General features: G+C 44.0%; 1 protein-coding gene across 3 annotated transcripts in view; it reads right to left on the bottom strand.

Annotated features, from left to right (window-relative positions):
• The window catches only part of ACSS2 (acyl-CoA synthetase short chain family member 2), a 52,287-nt gene that overhangs the window by 7,939 nt on the left and 24,313 nt on the right, over positions 1-20,035 (bottom strand). For 2 of the 3 annotated variants that reach the window (XM_012455134.3, XM_012455132.2), the window contains exons 3-9: positions 7,205-7,296; positions 6,907-7,010; positions 6,577-6,649; positions 6,234-6,309; positions 5,960-6,074; positions 5,139-5,177; positions 695-832 (exon numbers count right to left, since the gene is read on the bottom strand). In XM_012455134.3, the coding sequence (XP_012310557.2) occupies positions 695-832; positions 5,139-5,177; positions 5,960-6,074; positions 6,234-6,309; positions 6,577-6,649; positions 6,907-7,010; positions 7,205-7,296 (637 nt within the window). The remainder of the gene's footprint in view (positions 1-694; positions 833-5,138; positions 5,178-5,959; positions 6,075-6,233; positions 6,310-6,576; positions 6,650-6,906; positions 7,011-7,204; positions 7,297-20,035) is intronic. The other variant, XM_012455133.2, reaches the window with a different exon arrangement.

Below are 20,035 nucleotides of genomic sequence, written 5' to 3'. Positions count from 1 at the left end.
TATTTCAGAGACACCCACATCACTCACACACATGAATACTCCTAGCACACTCATATTTAATAGTCCCTCTGTTGTGTATGTGTGCCCACACACCCAATTACACACCATGAGAGTGAGTGGGAAAAAAAGATAATCCTCTCTGCTTACTCCATTCTTACCCCCATCTCTATGAAGGGGACACCAAAATTGTGTTTCTAAAGGCTCATTGAGGGATATTTCAAAGCCTATGGAGATAATTTAGGAATTGAGTGGGCAGAAAATAGAGTGACATAGCTTTCAAGTCAATGGAAGAATCAGAGTTTTCTTAAGTGTTTCTGGCTCCCACACTGTGTGCTGGTAGAGGACTACATGTTAACAGCATGCCATATGGAACGAATTGAACTCTAAGAGTTACGGTCTTAGATGCCCGAGAGGGATCTCTGTGCCCACCCTTGGCCTTGAATTAACAGAATAGCTCTCCTTCAGCCAAACCGAGGGCATAGGGAAAGAACTTCCATGTCAGCCATATAAAACCCTCCACCTGAATTGTCTCAACCTAGGCCTCACCACCTATAGATTGAGGATTTATGTCTTAATTTGATTTAGAAAAGACAATGTTACATTTGCAAAACTTAGGGTTGTAGGAAAAAAATAATTTTCATTACCTATTTCCTCAGAAACTTACCCCCTATATAATACACACACACACACTTGCCTTGGGTTTTCCTGTGGAGCCACTGGTGTACAGGATGAAAAGTGGGTCCTCGGCATCACACCACTCGGGCTCACACTCATCCCCTGCCTCTTGCATGAGCTCATGCCACCATAAGTCGATCCCTTGGTTCCATGAGATCTGCAGGGAGAGAAAAACAGGAATGGGCAGGGAAGAACTGTGAACAGCTCAAGATGGGGACAAGATACACCCGTACCTTGCCCCTGGAGGGAATGAGATGGGACAGGCAGGTAGGAGTACAGGAAGGGAGAGAAGGCGCTTCAAGGATAGAACAGAACAGAAAGAACAGGAACAGAACCCAAGCTTACTGAGTACTCCAACCACCCTGCCATCCTACCCCCATCTCTTCCCAGAACTCCTCTTACCTGGCCTCAGGCTGAGGAGGAGCCCTTGGCTGGTCCCTTCCCATCCTTTAATTCTCAGCAGAAATGTCACCTTCTTGGAAAGGCTTTACCTGAATAGTATCTGATAGATTCCCACCCCCAACCCTGCTATTATTATTGATCACAGCACCATGTTTCTTTTCCACATAGTACAGATTTCCAGTTATTTTATTTAGTTGTTTACTTGATTACTGTCTCCCCAACTAGGACCTCTATGAAGGCAGTGGCATGTCTTTCTCCCCCATCCCTGCCTTATCTCCAACACCTAGCAAAGTGCCTGGCACTCAGTAAATTTTTGTTGGATGAATGACTATGCACACACAGGTCTACATACATACATATGTACTTACGGGACTAGGCTCATTAGCAAGGATGCAGACACCACACAATTCAGAAATGCAAAATTAGTCAGAACCTATAGGTGAGGTGGGCACCTGACCCTGTTAGTAGTAAAATACATTAGTAGATTTTGGTCCAAGCACTTTTCCCTGCATGTCCAGACCCAATCCATATCTGCGGGTTCCTACACTAGCTCTGCTCCTACCTTGACACCACTGGTATGAATAGGGTTTCCCACAGAGACTTTTACTTGAGGGGACAGGTTCCATTCACTTCAAGTTGGTAGAGAAGGAACAAGGTGGACTTCTCCCAGTAGAAGGATGTCCCCCTATCCCTGAATGCCTTTGATAATTACTTCTGGATCTGTCATCCTGAAACTTCTCTAAATTCTCCTTTGAAACTGTTTTACTTTGCTGTCTATATTACCTCTTCGAACACTAGTTTTGAGCCTACTATCTGCTGAATGAAGTTAGAGCCCTGGAATTTGTCCAAAATCTTCAGTGTACTTCAGTACCAGTTCTGCCACTTCCTAGCTATATGGCCTTGGGCAAGTCACTTTACCTTAAGTCTCACGTTTTAAAAATGAGGACAGTAATTCTTGCCCAAATGAACTCACAGGATGTGGTAAACACCAAAAGAGGAAAGTATTATCTAGTAAACATCAAGCCTTGGATTGCCCCAAGGGTAGAGGTTGGGGTGAGATGAGAAAAACTGATGAACTCAGGAGAGACAGAGGTTAGTTCAGTGACTCCTGGGAGTTAAGAGTGTAGAGCTGGGCACCGTGGCTCATGCCTGTAATCTCAGCACTTTGGGAGGCCAAGGCGGGTAGATCACCTGAGGTCAGGAGATCAAGACCAGTCTGGCCAACATGGTGAAACCCCATCTCTACTAAAAATACAAAAAGTATCCAGGTGTGGTGGCAGTAGCCTGTAATCCCAGCTACTCGGGAGGCTGGGGCAGGAGAATTGATTGAAACTAGGAGGCGGAGGTTGCAGTGAGCCGAGACTGTACCACTGTACTCCAGCCTGGGCGACAGAGTAAGACTCTGTCTCAAAAAACAAACAACAACAACAAAAAAAACAACTTAAGAGGATGATGATGGGAATTTTTTGGGGTTTGCTTTAGCTGTCACAAAGTCCTCTCATATTCATTAGATTCCTGCATGTTCAATGGCCCTTGTTGGCAGGTAGACATGGTGGTATAAGAGAAATGCCCTTCTCCCATTATAAGGATATATGTTAATTTGTTGTGTGCATATTTGGTTAAAAAACTCCTGAAGTTGGCCGGATGTGGTGGCTTACACCTATAATCCAAGTACTTTGGAGGCCAAGGTGGGCGGATCAATCACCTGAAATCAGGAGTTCAAAACAGCCTGACCAACACGGTGAAACCCCGTCTTTAAACAACAACAACAACAAAAAAAAAACTCCTGAAGTGTTAGATACATAGCTTGATAAATTAGAAAATGACTCCCTTCTTTCTGTACTACCTGCCCCTTATGGCAGAGAATTTGAAATTTCTGGATTATGAACATCATAAAAATGAAAAGCCTAGAAAAAGGAAGAAGAGAGAGAAAGCTGCCCACAGTTAGAAAACATTAGAACACACCGATTTTATCTATCCATATGCATCTACACATACATTGTCACATGGATACTTTTTTTCCTGCCAAATGATCACTTGAGATGAGGGTACTAAGGTATTCAATCAGAAGTATCAATACTGCTTTGGACAAATGGTGCTGGTCCACAGCACTGTGAACCGTCATAGAACAGGCACTAAGTACACATAAGGGCAAGGCATAGTTACACCGTGGCTCTGCAATGAGGGTACTCTTATAATCTTATAATATTATTTCTTTTGTGGGTGTGTGTGTGTATACAGAAGTGGAGGGGTTAGAGTACTCCAGGTGTGGAACTGATAACTGGCACCAGGAAGCAAAGTGAACTCAATTAGTAGAGAAAACTTTGGTTGTGAATTAGGTGTGTGCCTATGAGGCCCCAGGCTCTGAACCAGGAAAAGATCTGAATTTTCTTAAGAATTGAGGAGTTGGCCTTTGTCCTTGGTCCAGGATAGCCTCAGGGAGGGCAGCTGCCAGGTATGGAAGAGGAATATGAGGGATCTCATAGATGATATGGTTGAGAAGGGTACCTGCAAACCCTGCCAGGATCTGCCTAGAAGATTGTTTAAGGATAAAGGGTTTGAAGGTCTGCCAGGATTTTTGCAGCTCTTTTGAAAATTATTTTTTAATTTTTAAATAGGGAGCCCATTGTCAGAAAGATTTTTGCAGCTTTGACTGCAATTCTCAGACCAACAAACCTGTACTTTTTAAGCCTATTTTTATGCTCTTTGGTATTTTGGAAACCGGTTGTTTTCACCTCCAGTTTTTGAAACAAAAATCCAGTAGCCTTTGGCCTGAAGGTCTCTGGTATTAAGAATTACAAGAGTTTGTTATTTCTTTTCTGGTCTCTCTATTAGAAATGCCAGTCTGTCTGTTGCATTAAGGGGAAGCAAAAACAGCTAACATTTATGGAGTAGTTACTATGTGTCAAACACCTTACATATATTGAGAAAACCCTAAAAGATAGGTATAATTATTATCATTATCTTATGGATGGAGAAACAGGCAAGAGAGCTTAAGTAATTTGTTCAAGTTTACACAGTAGCAGGTGGCAGAGCCAAGATTTAAACCCAAGTCATCTGACTCCAGAGATTACAATTTAAGCCACTAAATTTGTCACCTCTTTCAAAAGAAGGGGTGTATGTCCCTGCCTGAGTTTTAAAAGGAAAGCAGTGTCCCTTGGGAAGGAGATCTGTCTCCACTGTGCTAATGAGAATAGAGAAAAGGGGCTTATACCTACCATTAGCCTAAGAGGTTAATCATAGCAGATTTAGAGTAAGACACCCTGTGAGGATGGTAAAACCCAGAGGAATAGTGAGCTTTATATGTGGTTTTAGGAAGGGAAGCTGTTTCCCTTTATAGCATGTATTGCCATCTCTCCATTACTGATAAGGAAACTGAAGCCCAGAGGGGAGAATTGACTTATTCAAGGTCATACAGCTAAAAATTGGTCTCTGGACTCCAGGCACAGTCTCTCCTTGATACTAATCTGCTTTGAGCACTCCCTTGTGGATCTCCCTTCTTAGAACCACCTACAATGTGATTTTTGTTCAGTTTAGCACTTAATTATATTGCAAAGTTATATGCAGTTTATAAATCCCAAAGTACTATATAAATTTATTCAGAAATCTTCTCTGCTGTCCTGTATAAAACTTCAGTTTTTCTCTGTATTAATAATACATGTCTAACTCCCCAACTTGATGGTGAATTCCCAAAGTCAGGGTCTGAACCTCCTCCACCTACTCATCCTCTTGTCTCTCTTGACTTTGCTCCAGTTACCTGCACAGTTAATGTTTTCTAACAGGTTACCTTGTCCCCTCTCCCACAAAGGTCCTGAGCAGCAGGATAAAATGGGTTCTGTTGTTACCTCTCTAAGATCCATGCTGTATGCCAATTCACAGAGGCAGCAACAGACATTTAATTTCATCACCCTTCAGTGGCTTAGATGGCAAGCTGCCCAGGGGCAAGGGGAAGGAGGGTTAGGTCTGGCAGCCATCTTAATGGGGCAAACAGGCAAAGGGCAAATGAACACATAGACAAGCACACAGGAAAGCGGTGCCCATGGCAGTGCAGAAATGGATACCTTGGGCCGAACACTCTTGGATTTCTCTTTCAGCTTACCCTGTTAAAAGCCCAGGGTGAAAAGGGTAGTGAGGTGGGTCCAAGAACACAAGGAGTGGGAGCAAAGGGTCTGTGTGTCATAAATCCCAAACTCAATCTTCTCACTGGTCCTCCCTGTTTCTATTTTCCTGATCCTGATTCCAGCCCCTATACATGTAAAACCCCTAACACTGATTGGGCTCTCCAACTTCCCTAAACTAGACTACAGCCTCTCTAGCCCCAGGACCCCTCAGGGAGCCTCAAGTCACAGACTCTCAGTGTCTGTCTTTTTCAACCCCAGAACTTTGATCCCTCATGCGCCTCTGCCTGGAGGCCATCATTGGCTTTTCTACCATTCCTACCAAAAGCCCTAGATCCAAAGATAACAAGGGCCATATTGTGAGGGCTGGACTCTGGTCCTTCCATGATGGGAATCCCTTAGGCCACAAAGGCAGCCCACCCCACATCACAGCCCAGTAATGGAGATGACTATATACTGTCACTCAAGTTAGACATTTCTAACACAAGCCTAAGCCCCGAGGATCCCCTGTGCCCACAAGGATACCAAAACCAGCACAAGAGTCTCCCTTACAATCACTTGTGTTATGTTCTCAAGATACAAGTGCCTCTCTACCCACAGTCAAGGTCAAAGTCTTCCAGCTGCCACCTAAGCCCTGCTAGAGGAGGCATTCCTAGAATTGCTCCCGGATCCTCAATATACAAGCAAGCAAAGGACATCAGGAATTTTCTGGGAAGAGTGAAGCAGTTTGAGCCTGGAAAAAGGTATAGCAGTGCCAGACTCACCTGCACACCCGGGCATGGCCTCTTAATTGGGGGGGACTGGCTGGGGGAGTCACCCATGCCCAGCTCTGCCCGCCCCAGGTGCTTGACCACAATGCAGCATCTCACTGGGAAACCCCTGGAGGAGAGAAAAGCCTAATGTGGTAGCCGGGTTGGCTCAAAGAGAACTTGGCAAGACCCACCCATGTCCATTTAGGGTAGAGGGAACAAAGGAAACCTAGCACTGGGGAAAGGCTCAGTCAACTCAGACAGTAGCCAAGTGGCCAAATACACTTACTTCTCCTGACATTTCTGCAGGGCCTCGTCAGCCAGCTCCTTCAGGTTCACAAGTTTTTCCCCCCTGTAGAAGGCATCTTTGGGGAGCAACAGACATTCCAGGCCTTAGTAAGCACCACACTTCCTAGTGGGCACAATGTCCACAGAGCCCTTCCTATGTGGGCCTCTTAACTCTGGCTCTTCCAGCTGACTTGAGCTGACAGGGTCAGCTGAGGTGGGACCAGTAGAGGAAGGGCAGGCAGTTTCTACCCTCTAGGCTGAGTAGCCCCAAATACCAACAAGCTGATTGGAGACCAAGGCTTGAGGTATGCGGGTTCTGAAGAAGAGATGAGAGAATTAGTCACCTGTAGTGATGAGAAGACTGCAGCTGGAATCCAGGATCCGTTCACATAGAGACTCTGAAGAGAAGCCTGCAAACTAGGGAAGGGAAGAAAGTCTGAGGGAGAGAAGGAAGCCCCAGGGATTGAGTGAATAAGGAAAGGAGTTGCTCATGAAACCTTCCGGATCTCTAAGCCAGGGTCCTAGAAGAAACTGAATAACTGATATGGACTTATGACACAAACCTTCTAAGCCCCTTAGTTTGTTATTTGAGACCCTCCATCATCTAGGCCCAACCTACTTCTCCAGAGCCCCATCCCCCACACCTTCCCCTTTTCACCAGCCCAAACTCCTACCACAATGGAGTGCAAAGCCCCAATGCGGGCACACGCCAGCATAGCCACCACAAGCTCTGGGATCATAGGCATGTAGATGGCCACTCGGTCACCCTTCCGAATGCCTGCAGGTAAAAGCACAGAATACGAACCATGAACCCTTCCTGCTGCTACTCCCTCCCGTCCAGCTAGCCTCCCTCCCAGCTGACCTGTTCTCTTCCCCTGTTACCAAATTCTTTCCATCTCTTGCCCTCTCCCCATAAGCCTCAGAATACCCCAAGGTCAGGCCCCCAGTCCCTTTCCCACACCCAAAACTCACCCTGTTTTCGGAGAACATTGCTGAACTGACACACTTGGACCAGAAGCTCATGGTATGTGATCTGAGTGGTCTCCCCTGGCTCATTGCCCTCCCTGAGACATACCAGAAAGAATCAGTGATTAGGGGTATAACTTATTCCCCAAACAAGAAACAGGCATAGTCATAAAATCCATCCAGTGACACCAAGGCCTGGGACTCTTCTATGAGGGTGAGCTATCTGCCCACCATCAATCTTGCCATCACCAATCTTGAGTTGACTGGTTAGATACTTTGGCTATTCAAGATACTTTATACATATGTTGTGTGTCATTAGAAAATGCACTGTACACCTCTGATCCTTGATAAAATGGGGTGATGGCCTCTTCTCTTCCATCCTAGTAATCCATTAAAAAGAAGTGATATCACAGATGTGATTCCTTTTGATAAGGCATCAAGACTGCAATATTCAGAGTAGGGTCTCCAGATCACTTGTGCCTAAATCATCTAGAAGATTTGTAGATTCCTGGGCTCCAATTCAGACATACTGAATTAGAATCACAGGGTCCAAGGATCTGCTTAAGGTGGTACAAAGAATTAGTAGGGGATTCTGACGCACATTTAATTTTTGAGAATTGGCTGGGCATGGTGGATCACACCTGTAATCCCAGCACTTTGGAATGCCAAGGCGGGTGGATCATGAGGTCAGGAGTTTGAGACCAGCCTGGCCAACATGGTGAAACCCCATATCTACTAAAAGTACAAAAATTAGCTGAGTGTGGTGGTGTGTGCCTGTAATCCCAGCTACGGGGGAGGCTGAGGCACAATAATCGCTTGAATCTGGGAGGTGGTGGTTGCAGTGAGCTGAGATTGCACCACTGCACTCCAGCTTGGATGACAGAGTGAGATTCTTTAATAAATAAACAAACAAACAAACAAACAAATAAAGTTTGAGAATCACCACCCTGTATCAGGTGATTTCTGTCTACCTCCTCAGACTTGCCTCCCACTCCTTCCTAGGCTTTAGCCTGGTTTACCTCGGTCATTCCTTCATGTGTTCATTTGCTTATTCAACAACTACTATGTGGTATCTATGTGTATAGAAATAAGGCACCAAGTGGCTCACTCCTGTAATCCCAGCACACTGGGAGACCAAGGCAGGTGGATCACCTGAGGTCAGGAGTTGGAGACCAGCCTGGCCAACATGGTGAAACCCTGTCTCTACTAAAAATAAAAAAATTAGCTGAGTGTTGGGGGGCATGCCTATAATCCTAGCTACTGGAGAGGTAGAGGCAGAAGAATCACTCGAACCCAGGAGGTGGAGGTTGTGGAGAGCTGAGATCATGCCACTGCACTCCAGCCTGGGCGAAAGAGTAAGACTCTGTCTCAAAAAAAAAAAAAAAAAAGAAGGCGCCGATGAGCAAGATAAGTAAGATACCTGACATCAAGGAGCTTATATTCCAATGATAGTGTAGGTAATAAATAACAAATATAACCAAGATAAGTTCAGATTATAATAAGCATTATAAAGGAGATAAAGCAGAATGACATAAAAATGAGTGACTAGGAAGAAATGTTTCTTAAAAATATACTATCTTGGGTCAAGCACAGTGGCTCACACCTATAATCCTGACACGTTAGAAGATCAAGGTGGGATAATTGCCTGAGTCCAGGAGTTCAAGACCAGCCTGGGCAACATAGCAAGATCCCATCTCTAAAAAAAATTAGCTGGGTGTGGTGGCATGTGCCTACAGTCCCAGCCACTCAGAAAGATGAGATGGGAAGATCTCTTGTCTCATGCCTGTAATCCCAACACTTTGGAAGGCCAAGGCAGGAGGATCACTTGAGACCAGGAGTTCAAGATCAATCTGAGCAACATAGCAAGATCCCAACTCTACAAAAAAAGATTTTTTCAATTAACCGAGTATGGTGGTACATGCCTGTAGTCTCAGCTACTCAGGAGGCTGAGGCAGGAAGATAGCTTAAGCACTGGAGGTCAAGGCTGCAGTGAGCTGTAATTGTGTCACTGCATTCCAGCCTGGAAAACAGAATGAGTCCCTGTCTCCAAATAAATAAATAAATAAATATTTCCCTTAGTGTTTTTTTTTCAATTTTATGATTTTTTTACATAAGTAATATATATAAGTGGGACTACATAAAAAGATATGTAATGAGAAAAAAAAAGAAAAAGAAAATTAAAAAGATACATAATGAGAAGGGTTCTCTCCACTCCTATCTCCCAATTATCCTGCCTACTGGCAAATTAGTTTGGGTTTTATGATTTTTTTTTTTTTAAAGAAAGGGTCTCACTCTATTACATAGGCTGGAGTGCAGTAGCACAATTATAGCTCACTGAAGCCTCTGACTCCTGGGCTCAAGCAATCCTCCTACTTCAGCCTCCCGAGTAGCTGGGACTACAGGCACATGCTACCACACCTGGCTAATTTTTTTATTTAAAATTTTTTTGTAGAAGTAGAGTCTCACTATATTGCCCAGGGCAGTCTCAAACTCCTGGCCTCAAGCGATCCTCCTGCTTCAGCCTCTCAAAGTGCTAGATTACAGGTATGAGCCACCATGCCTAGGGCAAAACACTGTTACCAATATTTTGTGTAAGTTTCCAGAAACAATTAATAGGCAGAACAGACCACTCTTAGTAGGACAGAGGGCTATTGTGATTCAACTAGTATGGAATGACTAAAATAATTATTTTGGAGGAAGTCTGTATCATTAGGCTCTTTCATAAGACCCTTAAGATCATTGAAGACAGAAATTTGAAAATTGAATGTTAAAAAATTGGATTTTATGGGAGGCTGAGGCAGGAGAATTGCTTGAATCCAGGTGGAGGTTGCAGTGAGCCAAGATCATGCCATTGCACTCCAGCCTGGGCGACAAGAGTGAAATTCCGTCTCAAAAAAAAAAAAAAAAAAAAAAAAATTGGCCAGGCACAGTGGCTCATGCCTATAATTCCAGCACTTTTGGAGGCCGAGGCAGGCAGATCACCTGAGGTCAGGAGTTGAAGACCAGCCTGGCCAACATGGTGAAACCCCCTCTCTACTAAAAATACAAAAATTAGCTAGGCATGGTGGTACATGCCTGTAGTCTCAGCTACTTGGAAGGCTAAGGTGAGAGGATCACTTGAACCCAGAAGGTGGAGGTTGCAGTAAGCCAAGATCACTCTACTGTATTTGAGCCTGGGCGACAGAGTAAAACTCCATCTCAAAAAAAAAGAGGATTTTAATGTTTGTTGTTCAGAAAAGAGATAAACATCTCACAGTCTTCAGTCAAGCACAGGGTAACAGAGGTAGGAAGAACTGCTTTACTTAAGAGACAGGTCTGTCACGCAAGTATATACACTACATGCTTTGTTTACATATGCTCATTTTTTCTACACAAATGATGGCATACAATACACACTATCCTGTATTTGATTTTGTTAATTATTATATGCATTCAATAAACTGCACAAATCTTAAGTGTAGAACTTGATCATCTTGCTATTTTAAATTTAACAATATACTTCGATTATCATTCTTCACCAAGACTTAAAGAGCTATTTCTCTTATTTATTTGGTTTTGTTGTTGTTGTTTTCGAGACAGGGTCTCACTCTATCACTCAGGCTGGGGCGCAGTGGCACCATCACAGCTCACTGCAACCTCAACCTCCCAGGCTCAAGTGATCCTCCTGCCTCAGCCTCTTGAGTAGTTGGGACTACAGGTGAGACCCACGATGCACGGCTACTGTTTTTTTTTTTGTTTTGTTTTGATAGAGACAGGATCCTACTATGTTACTCAGGCTGATCTGGAATTCCTGGCCTCAAGTGATCCTCCCGCCTCAACCTTCCTTCCAAAGTGTTGAATTTTAGGTGTGAGCCATGGCACCAAGCTTAAAGAGCTATTCCATTATCTTTTTCAGCTGCAAAATATTCCACTGTTTGTATATACTGTAATTTATTTAACAAACAAATGCTTCAACGAATAAATGGATATCCTTTCTTATGTCACTTTACTCTCTTGCAAGTATATCTGTAGGATGAATTACCAGAAGTGGAACTGTTGGGTCAAAAGATGTGTGCTTTGTTTTTTCTTTTTTAAGATGGAATTTCGCTCTTATTGCCCAGGCTGGAGTGCAATGGCACGATCTCGGCTCACTGTAACCTCTACCTCCCAGGTTCAGGCAATTCTGCCTTAGCCTCCCGAGTAGCTGGTATTACAGGTGTGTGCCACCACACTCGGCTAATTTTTAGTAGAGGTGGGTTTTCACTATGTTGGTCAGGCTGGTCTCAAACTCCTGACTTCAGGTGATCCACCCACCCTGGCCTCCCAAAGTGGTGGGATTATAGGCGTGAGCCACTGTGCCTGGCCAATGTGTGCATTTTAAATATTGATTAATATTAGGGAACAACTACTTTAAATAAGATGGTCCTGGAAGGCCTCTCTCTGGAGAGGTGATATTTGAGCCAAGACCTGAAAAATGAGAGGTAGGCAATCATACTAATTCTTGGGAAGAGTATTCTGGGCAAAGAGAACATCAAGTGGAAAGGCAATGAGACCTTTTCTAAGAAAGAAAGAAAGACAATATGGCTGGAGTTCAGTGAGCAAGAAGTTGGGTAACAATGAGAGGTAGGCAGCCAAATCGCATAGAGCCTTGTAGGCAATAGTAAGAAGTTTGAATTTTATTCTAAGTGGATTACTGGTTTCCCTTGGCAAGTTCAGGTCTACCTCCACACTTGACCATGCCATTGCCCCCGTTCAGAATATTCTTCCTCTTCCTTCAGACACCAGCACCACGTGGCCCTCCCTTAGCACCACAGACCAATGCTTTCCCTCTCCTTCCTTACTGCACAGAATACTTATGAAGGAGGTAACTGAAACCTAGAGAAATATTGTGGCTTGGCCAAGGTCACACAATAAGAAGTGGCAGAGCCAAGAATAGATCCTTAGGTCTTCTGATTTCAAGGCAGGACTCTTTCCCTCATAGTGTGAAGGACGGGGACTGGCTGGGAAGCCAGACCTTTTCTGACTAGCAGAGGTCACACAGAAGATTATCAGCCTCTTTCCAGTTCCTGGCTCGATGAGTCAGTACCATCCTCTCCCTGGCTTTAACCCTCCTAGGCATATGAGAAGCCAAACACAGGGAGCTTACTAAAGTGGGAAAGAACAGGGAGAGAGGAAGCTTGGCCCTGAATGCCAGAGGCAGAAAAGCCATTTCCTTAACTGGCTCACTGAAGAGTGCCACAGGAACTTCAGAATGTCTCTGGTTATGGCTGAATGCCAACATATACATACCAAAGCACACATGTCCCAACATGCATACCACATACTAATTCGCCTATGTGCGCTCACTTGTATAAAATCACATATACTAATATACAAACATTCTAGGCATAAAAGCTGCCTATCTGCACACATAGACACATAAACATAAATATATGCACCCAGGACTCAAACACGGGCCTATCTGCAAGTACATCCACCACATATATGTACCCACCTATATGCACAGTGTGTGCCTCTACCAAATTATTCTGTTTTGCCAGGTGCCACACATGTAATACCACACTTTGGGAGACTGAGGCGGGCAGATCACTTGAGGCCAGGAGTTCAAGACTGGCCTGGCCAACATGGTGAAGCCCCAACTCTACTAAAAAGACAAAAATGGGCTGGATGCGGTGGCTCACACCTGTAATCCCAGCACTTTGGGAGGCCGAGGCAGGTGGATCACGAGGTCAGGAGTTCGAGACCAAACTGGCCAACATGGTGAAATCCCATCTCTACCACAAAAATACAAAAATTAGCTGGGCGTGGTGGCACACACCTGTAATCCCAGCTACTCGGGAGGCTGAGGTAGGAGAATTGCTTGGGCCAGGCGCGGTGGCTCATGCCTGTAATCCCAGCACTTTGGGAGGCCGAGGCGGGCGGATCACAAGGTCAAGAGATCGAGACCATCCTGGTCAACATGGTGAAACCCTGTCTCTACTAAAAATACAAAAAAAAAATTAGCTGGGCATGGTGGTGCATGCCTGTAATCCCAGCCACTCAGGAGGCTGAGGCAGGAGAATTGACAGAAACCAGGAGACGGAGGTTGCGGTGAGCCGAGATCGCGCCATTGCACTCCAGCCTGGGTAACAAGAGCGAAACTCCGTCTCAAAAAAAAAAAAAAAAAAGGAGAATTGCTTGAACTTGGGAGGCAGAGGTTGCAGTGAGCCAAGATCACTCCAGCCTGGGTGACAGAATGAGACTCTGTCTCAAGAAAAAAAAAGACAAAAATTAGCTGGACATGGTGGCACGTGCCTATAATCCCAGCTACTCGGGAAGCTGTGGTGGGAGGATCACCTGAGCCCAGGAGGGGCAGAGGTTTCATTGAGCTGAGATTGAACTATTGCACTCCAGCCTGGGTGCAGAGCAAGACTGTCTCCGGAAAAAAAAAAAAAAAAAGCTGAGTAGTGGCTCACAACTGTATTTCCAGCACTTTGGGAGGCCAAGGCAGGCGGATCACCTGAGGTCAGAAGTTTGAGACCAACCTGACCAACATGGAGAAACCCCATCTCTACCAAAAATACAAAAATAGCTGGACGTGGTGGCACATGCCTGTAATCCCAGCTACTCAGGAGGCTGAGGCAGGAGAATCACTTGAATCTGGGAGGCAGAGGTTGCAGTGAGCCGAGATCATGCCATTGCACTCCAGCCTGGGCAACAAGAGTGAAAATGCCATCTCAGGGAAAAAAAAAATCATTGTTTTATTTTTTTCATGAAACTTTCCATTATTTGAAATTATGTCATATATGTTAATTACTTATATATTATCTATGTTCTTCACTGGAATATAAACTCCATGATAACAGAGGGTTTTTTTTGTTGTTTTTTTTTTTTTGAGACAGAGTCTTGCTCTGTCACCCAGGCTGGAGTGCAATGGCACAATCTTGGCTCACTGCAACTCCGCCTTCCGGGTTCAAGTGATTCTCTCTGACTCAGCCTCCCAAGTAGCTGGGATTACAGTCATGTACCACCATGCCCAGCTAATTTTTTTGTATTTTTAGTAGAGATGAGGTTTCACCATGTTGGCCAGGCTGGCTTCGAACTCCTCACCTCAGGTGATCTGCCTACCTCTGCCTCCCAAACTGCTGGGATTACAGATATAAGCCACTGCACCCAGCTGATAGCAGAGATCTTATTTGTCTTCTTCACTGCTACATCCCTAGCACCACGAGTAGACTAGTACATAGAAGGTGCACAGGAAGAGATAAGCACAACCTATATAAGTACAATTTATTTGAGTCCACTTCCAACCTACACCCACACACACACCCCACAGTGTGCATTCCTCTCCTTGGCTATGGGCTCAAGTTATACATTATTGATGTAGGTACCTTACTCATTCCAGTGTCCTCTTTCTCTGACATATACACCAGGCTAGGGCCCCTGGCTAGTTGGGAGAGGTGAGAGGGCAGGGTACTGGCCTACTGCAAAATCCCAAGCCCTCTAGGACATCAGAACTCTTAAAAGAACATCCAATTTAGTCTCTTAACTCTGAGACTGAAAGAGGCTATTAGCTATGCTTGGCATCACAGGGTGGGTTGAGGCAGAGTAGGGACCAGGACTTAAGGTCCAGGCCTCTTTCTTCTACACCAGGAGTTGCAAGCTCAAAAACTGGCAGGATCTAGGCAGGTAATGTAAATGAGTGAAGTGGACCACATGAAAGAAAATGTATAATAAAGATAAGAAATAGTTCCCTTTTCACTTCCCTATAAGAAAATAGCAGCATATGCATAATAACCCTTAGCCCCAGTTTTGGGGGAACAATAGGGAAGGGGAAGGACTGGAAAACTGGCAAGTGCATGCCCTGGCAAAAGAAGGCCTCTAGTACCTAAACTTGACCAATTAGCAGCCTAATGTTCCCTCTGAGTGCTTCTGCCCTAGTTGTAGTAAGGAACAAGAAGGGCTAAAGGAGGAGGTATACAGAGGCACACCCCAGAAACTGCACCACAGATTACACAGAATGCCAGAGGAAGGCCAGGCATAGAGGCTCATGCCTGTAATTCCAGCACTTTAGGAGGCTGAGGTGAGAGGATCACTTGAGGCCAGGAGTTGGGAAACTAGCCTGGACAACAAAGCAAGACCCCATCTAGAGGAGAATGGCGCTTTTGAGATTCACCATTCTTATTTACAGATGAGAAAGCTATGGCACAGAAATGGAAAGTGACCTTGAGGTTACTTACAAATTAGTAGTAACATTATTCTAAAGCACTGGTCTCCAAAATGGCAGTCACTGGCCACATACAGCTATAAAACACTTGAAATGTGGCTGAAGAACTGGATTATTTATTTTACTTAATTTTATTTACTATAAATATCAATAGTTACATGTGGCTAGTGGCTTCCATGTTGGATAGCACAGTTCTAGAGGCTAAATGTCTCTAGTTCAGGGCACTCTCCTCCTAAATGATATGGCCTCCAAAAAGGGGGTGTTGTTTCCAAATTCAGAATTAGCATAAGAGAAAAAATCTCAGGAACCCTGAGAACTGCGAGGTTGACAACTATCAAGGATAGAATTTTAGTGTACTTATCAGAAATTCATCATTCTGTTTGGTTTTCCCTTAGTTCCTTAGAAGAAGTTCCTTTTGAAAACACAACAGATGGTCAGGCACAGTGGCTCAAGCCTGTAATTTCTCAAGCCTGTAATTTGGGAGGCCACAGCAGGCAGATCACGAGGTCAGGAGTTCAAGACTAGGCTGGCCAACGTTGTGAAACCCCGTTTCTACTAAAATACAAAAATTAGCTGGGCTTGGTGGCACATGCCAGCTGAGTAGTTCCAGCTGCTCAGGAGGCTGAGGCAGGAGACTCACTTGAACCCTGGAGTTGGAGGTTGCAATGAGCTGAGATTGTGCCACTGTACTCCAGCCTGGCCACAGAGCAGGAGTCTGTCAAAAAAAGAAAAGAAAAGAGGAATAGGAAGGGAAGGGAAGGGAGACACCACAGATTTCTGGTTTCAAGCGACATATAACTTGCAGACCCTAATGCAGCCTTACTCAGCTCCTGATTCAAAAACTAGAATCAACTGTCATTCTATCACCCAAATTTGGAAGGGCTTTCCACCAACTACAAAACTGATGAAACTAGAGTAAACAGCCTCAATCAGTGGACTATTTATGAAATGGCTCCCTAAACATCGATTCCTCACCTACTGAGGAAGCCAGGTCTGTACTAATCAGTCTTCCTTCAAAAGGCAGGTACCAGCCAGGTGCAGTGGCTCACGCCTGTAATCCCAGTACTTTGGGAGGCAGAGGTGGGAGGATCACATGAGGTCAAGAGTTCAAGACCAGCCTGGTCAACATGGCAAAACCCTGTCTCTACTTAAAAAAAAAATTAGCCGGGCATGGTGGTGTGTGCCTGTAGTCACAGCTACTTGGGAGGCTGAGGCACGAGCATCACTTGAACCTGGGAGGTTGAGGTTGCAATGAGCCAAAATTGCGCCACTGCACTCCAGCCTGGGTGACAGAGCAAGACTCTGTTTAAAAAAAAAAAAAAAAAAAAAGCAGGCATGGTCAAGTAGACACAAATCAAAACAACAATCAGATCCCACTTTACCCCACTAAGATGGCCATAATTAAACAGACAATAACAAGTGCTGACAAGCATGTACAAAAATTGGAAACCTCATACATGCTGATGCGAATGTAAAATGGTTCAGCTACTTTGGAAAACAGTCTGGCAATTCCTCAAAAGGTTAAATATAGAGTTACCATATGATTCAGCAATTACCTCCTAGTTATATACCCAAGAAAATTGAAAACATATACCTACACAAAAATATGTACCCAAAGGTTTGTAGTAGTGTTATTCATGACATCAGAAAGTGTAAAGAACCCAAATGTCCACCAATTGAGGAATGAATAAAGAAAAATGTGATATAGTTGTACAATGCAATATTATTTAGCCATGAAAAAGGATGAAATACCTATATATGGTATAACATGGATGAACTTTTTTTTTTAGACAGTCTCGCTTTGTCGCCCAGGCTGGAGTGTGGTGGCATGATCTCAGCTCACTGCAACCTCTGCCTCCTGAGTTCAAGCAATTCTCCTGCCTCAGCCTTCCGAGTACCTGGAATTACAGGCATGCACCACTATGCTTGGTTAATTTTTGTATTTTCAGTAGAGACAGGTCTTCACCATGTTGGCCAGGTTGGCCTTGAACTACCTACCTCAGATGTTCTGCCCACCTCAGCCTCCCAAAGTGCTAGAATTACAGGTGTGAGCCACTGCACCCAGCCTATAACATGAATTGAACCTTGAAAACATTATGCTAACTGAAGGAAACCAGACACGAAGGGCCACATATTATATGATTCTATTTATATGAAATGTCCAGAATAAGGCAGAGCCTTAGAGACAGAAAGTAGATTAGTGGTTGTCTAGAGCTAGAGGGGAAGAAGTTAGGGGGAAATGAGAAATGACTGCTAGCCGGGCGCGGTGGCTCACGCCTGTAATCCCAGCACTTTGGGAGGCCGAGGCGGGTGGATCACAAGGTCAAGAGATCGAGACCATCCTGGTCAACATGGTGAAACCCCGTCTCTACTAAAAATACAAAAAATTAGCTGGGCATGGTGGTGCGTGCCTGTAATCCCAGCTACTCAGGAGGTTGAGGCAGGAGAATTGCCTGAACCCAGGAGGCGGAGGTTGCGGTGAGCCGAGATCGCACCATCGCACTCCAGCCTGGGTAACAAGAGCGAAACTCTGTCTCAAAAAAAAAAAAAAAAGAAAAGAGAAATGACTGCTAATGAGTATTGGACTTCTTTCGGGATGGTGAAAATGTTCTAAAATTGAGGGTTGTATACCTCTGTGAATATATTAAAAATATGAATTGCATGCTTTAAATTGGTGAATTATATGGTATAAACTATATCTCAATAAAAATCTAATTGTGATTTTTACTGGAATTGCCATAAATGTACAGATTTATTTGGAAAATACAGACATCTTTACAAATCTTCCTTTCCAGAAAGATTGTAACTATTCATTCATCAGAAAGATTTAGCACTATTCATTCATTCATTCTTGCCTCTTTCTATTCCTTTCTCTCTTTTTTTGATACAGACTCTCGCTCTGTTGCCCAGGCTGGAATGCAGTGGTGCTATCTCAGCTTACTGCAACCTCTGCCTCCTGAGTTCAAGCAATTCTCCTGTCTAAGCCTCCCTAGTAGCATGGTGACATGAGCCACCATGCCCAGCTAATTCTTGTATTTTTAGTTGAGATGGGGTTTCACCATGTTGACCAGGTTGGTCTCAAACTCCTAACCTCAAGTGATCTGCCCACCTTGGCCTCCCAAAGTGCTAGGATTACAGGTGTGAGCCACCGCACCCAGCCTTTCTGTTTATTTCTAAAGACAACACTTGGGCACTTATTTCTTTCTAGCACTACAGTCCTATGTAGACATCTGTTTCCCTCACTGGATTGTGAGTTCCTTAATGGCAGACAGGGTATCTTTTTATATGTTTTCTCCTCAGTGCTTACCACAAAGACTGATAGACAGTGAGCACCTAATATATAATTGTAGAATGAACAGATAAAAGCATGAATAAACACATGAACAAACTTAGCTCTGCTCATATGACCAGCTGGATCCAGGATGATCAAAGAGAGAAAGTATGGAAGGAAAGAGGGAATAAGATAGGATACAGACAAACAAGATAGATGCTGGACAGGCAGGAAAAAAGACAAGAGTGAAACTTGTGGAATGGAATTTGGAATCATGTGAAGAAGAATTTCTTAAGCTTCTACAGTGGGCTCAGTCCTGGACTCTGTGAAGAGACTGGTTGAGGCGTCTGGAGCTGAGGTTCAGAGTATGAGAAGCCTGCCCTGCAGTCTGGGCTATTATTGCACCCTGTCCTCTTGCCAGTTATTTTCAGGCCTTGCTCCAAATACCTTGTGCATGTTCCCCTTGGCCAAAGTCGCTCTGGTGCCAGATGGATTGTGTACCTCTTCTCTTTTCCCACTGCCTCCATGCCTACTTACAGGAGGGGAATCACACACTCGTTTCTACCATTTTGTGTCCCATACTGGCCTTACCCATGACAAGTAAATGAGGGTAGCTCTTTTATTATTAGAGTATTTGGAATGCAGCCCCAAAAGAGGAAGCAGAACAGAAAGCGGAAAGAAAATCCAGGGGCACCATTTTATATGTACATCAAGTCTCTCAAGTATAATAGACACATGCAAAAATATTCATTACAATGGTTCACTGTTATCTAGGTCAAAGGCAGTTTAAATCATTAGTCCTCAACCTAGGGTACTCTATTCCTGGGGGTACCTATGCAGAAAAATATTAAGAGAATAAATGTCTAGATCCTCAACTTCCATATGTAATATTTCCTAACAATGATCTGTCTGAGTTGGTTCTTCTTTCCCACTCTCTTTCACAATTACCTTTCTCCTATGTTAAACAAAAATGTCATAGCTCTCTCTTATCTCAAATTTTATTATGGTACAATGCTAGGGTGTGAAAACTTCCAGAGTGCTGAACAAAGGCACAATTTGAGAATGTATAACTTCTGAGGTAGAGCCCCAAGAAAGCAAATCAAGGAGAGCTTCTCTGAGAAATCAGTACTGAAACGATTGGCATCTTAATTCATCCAGGAAACAGACTCATGGCAAGACTACTTGCCTTGTATCTCTTAGAATTACAATTCAGAAGTAAAATAGTTATCACAGAGTCATACACTAATATATTTATCTTAAGAAAGAAGTTAGGCAATTTCTAACAGAAAGTAGATCTCATTTAGCTGATTATGTTGAGTGATAACTGGCTACGCAAAATAGGTTGTATGGTGGATGTTTTCTACAAATTATATGAGCTAAA

Source organism: Aotus nancymaae, unplaced genomic scaffold (assembly GCF_030222135.1).
Source record: "Aotus nancymaae isolate 86718 unplaced genomic scaffold, 86718_ANA_hifiasm-v0.15.2.pri h1tg000029l, whole genome shotgun sequence".
Classification (NCBI taxonomy): domain Eukaryota; kingdom Metazoa; phylum Chordata; class Mammalia; order Primates; family Aotidae; genus Aotus; species Aotus nancymaae.
Note: the sequence above shows the minus strand (reverse complement) of the source record. Positions and strands in the feature narration are given on the sequence as shown.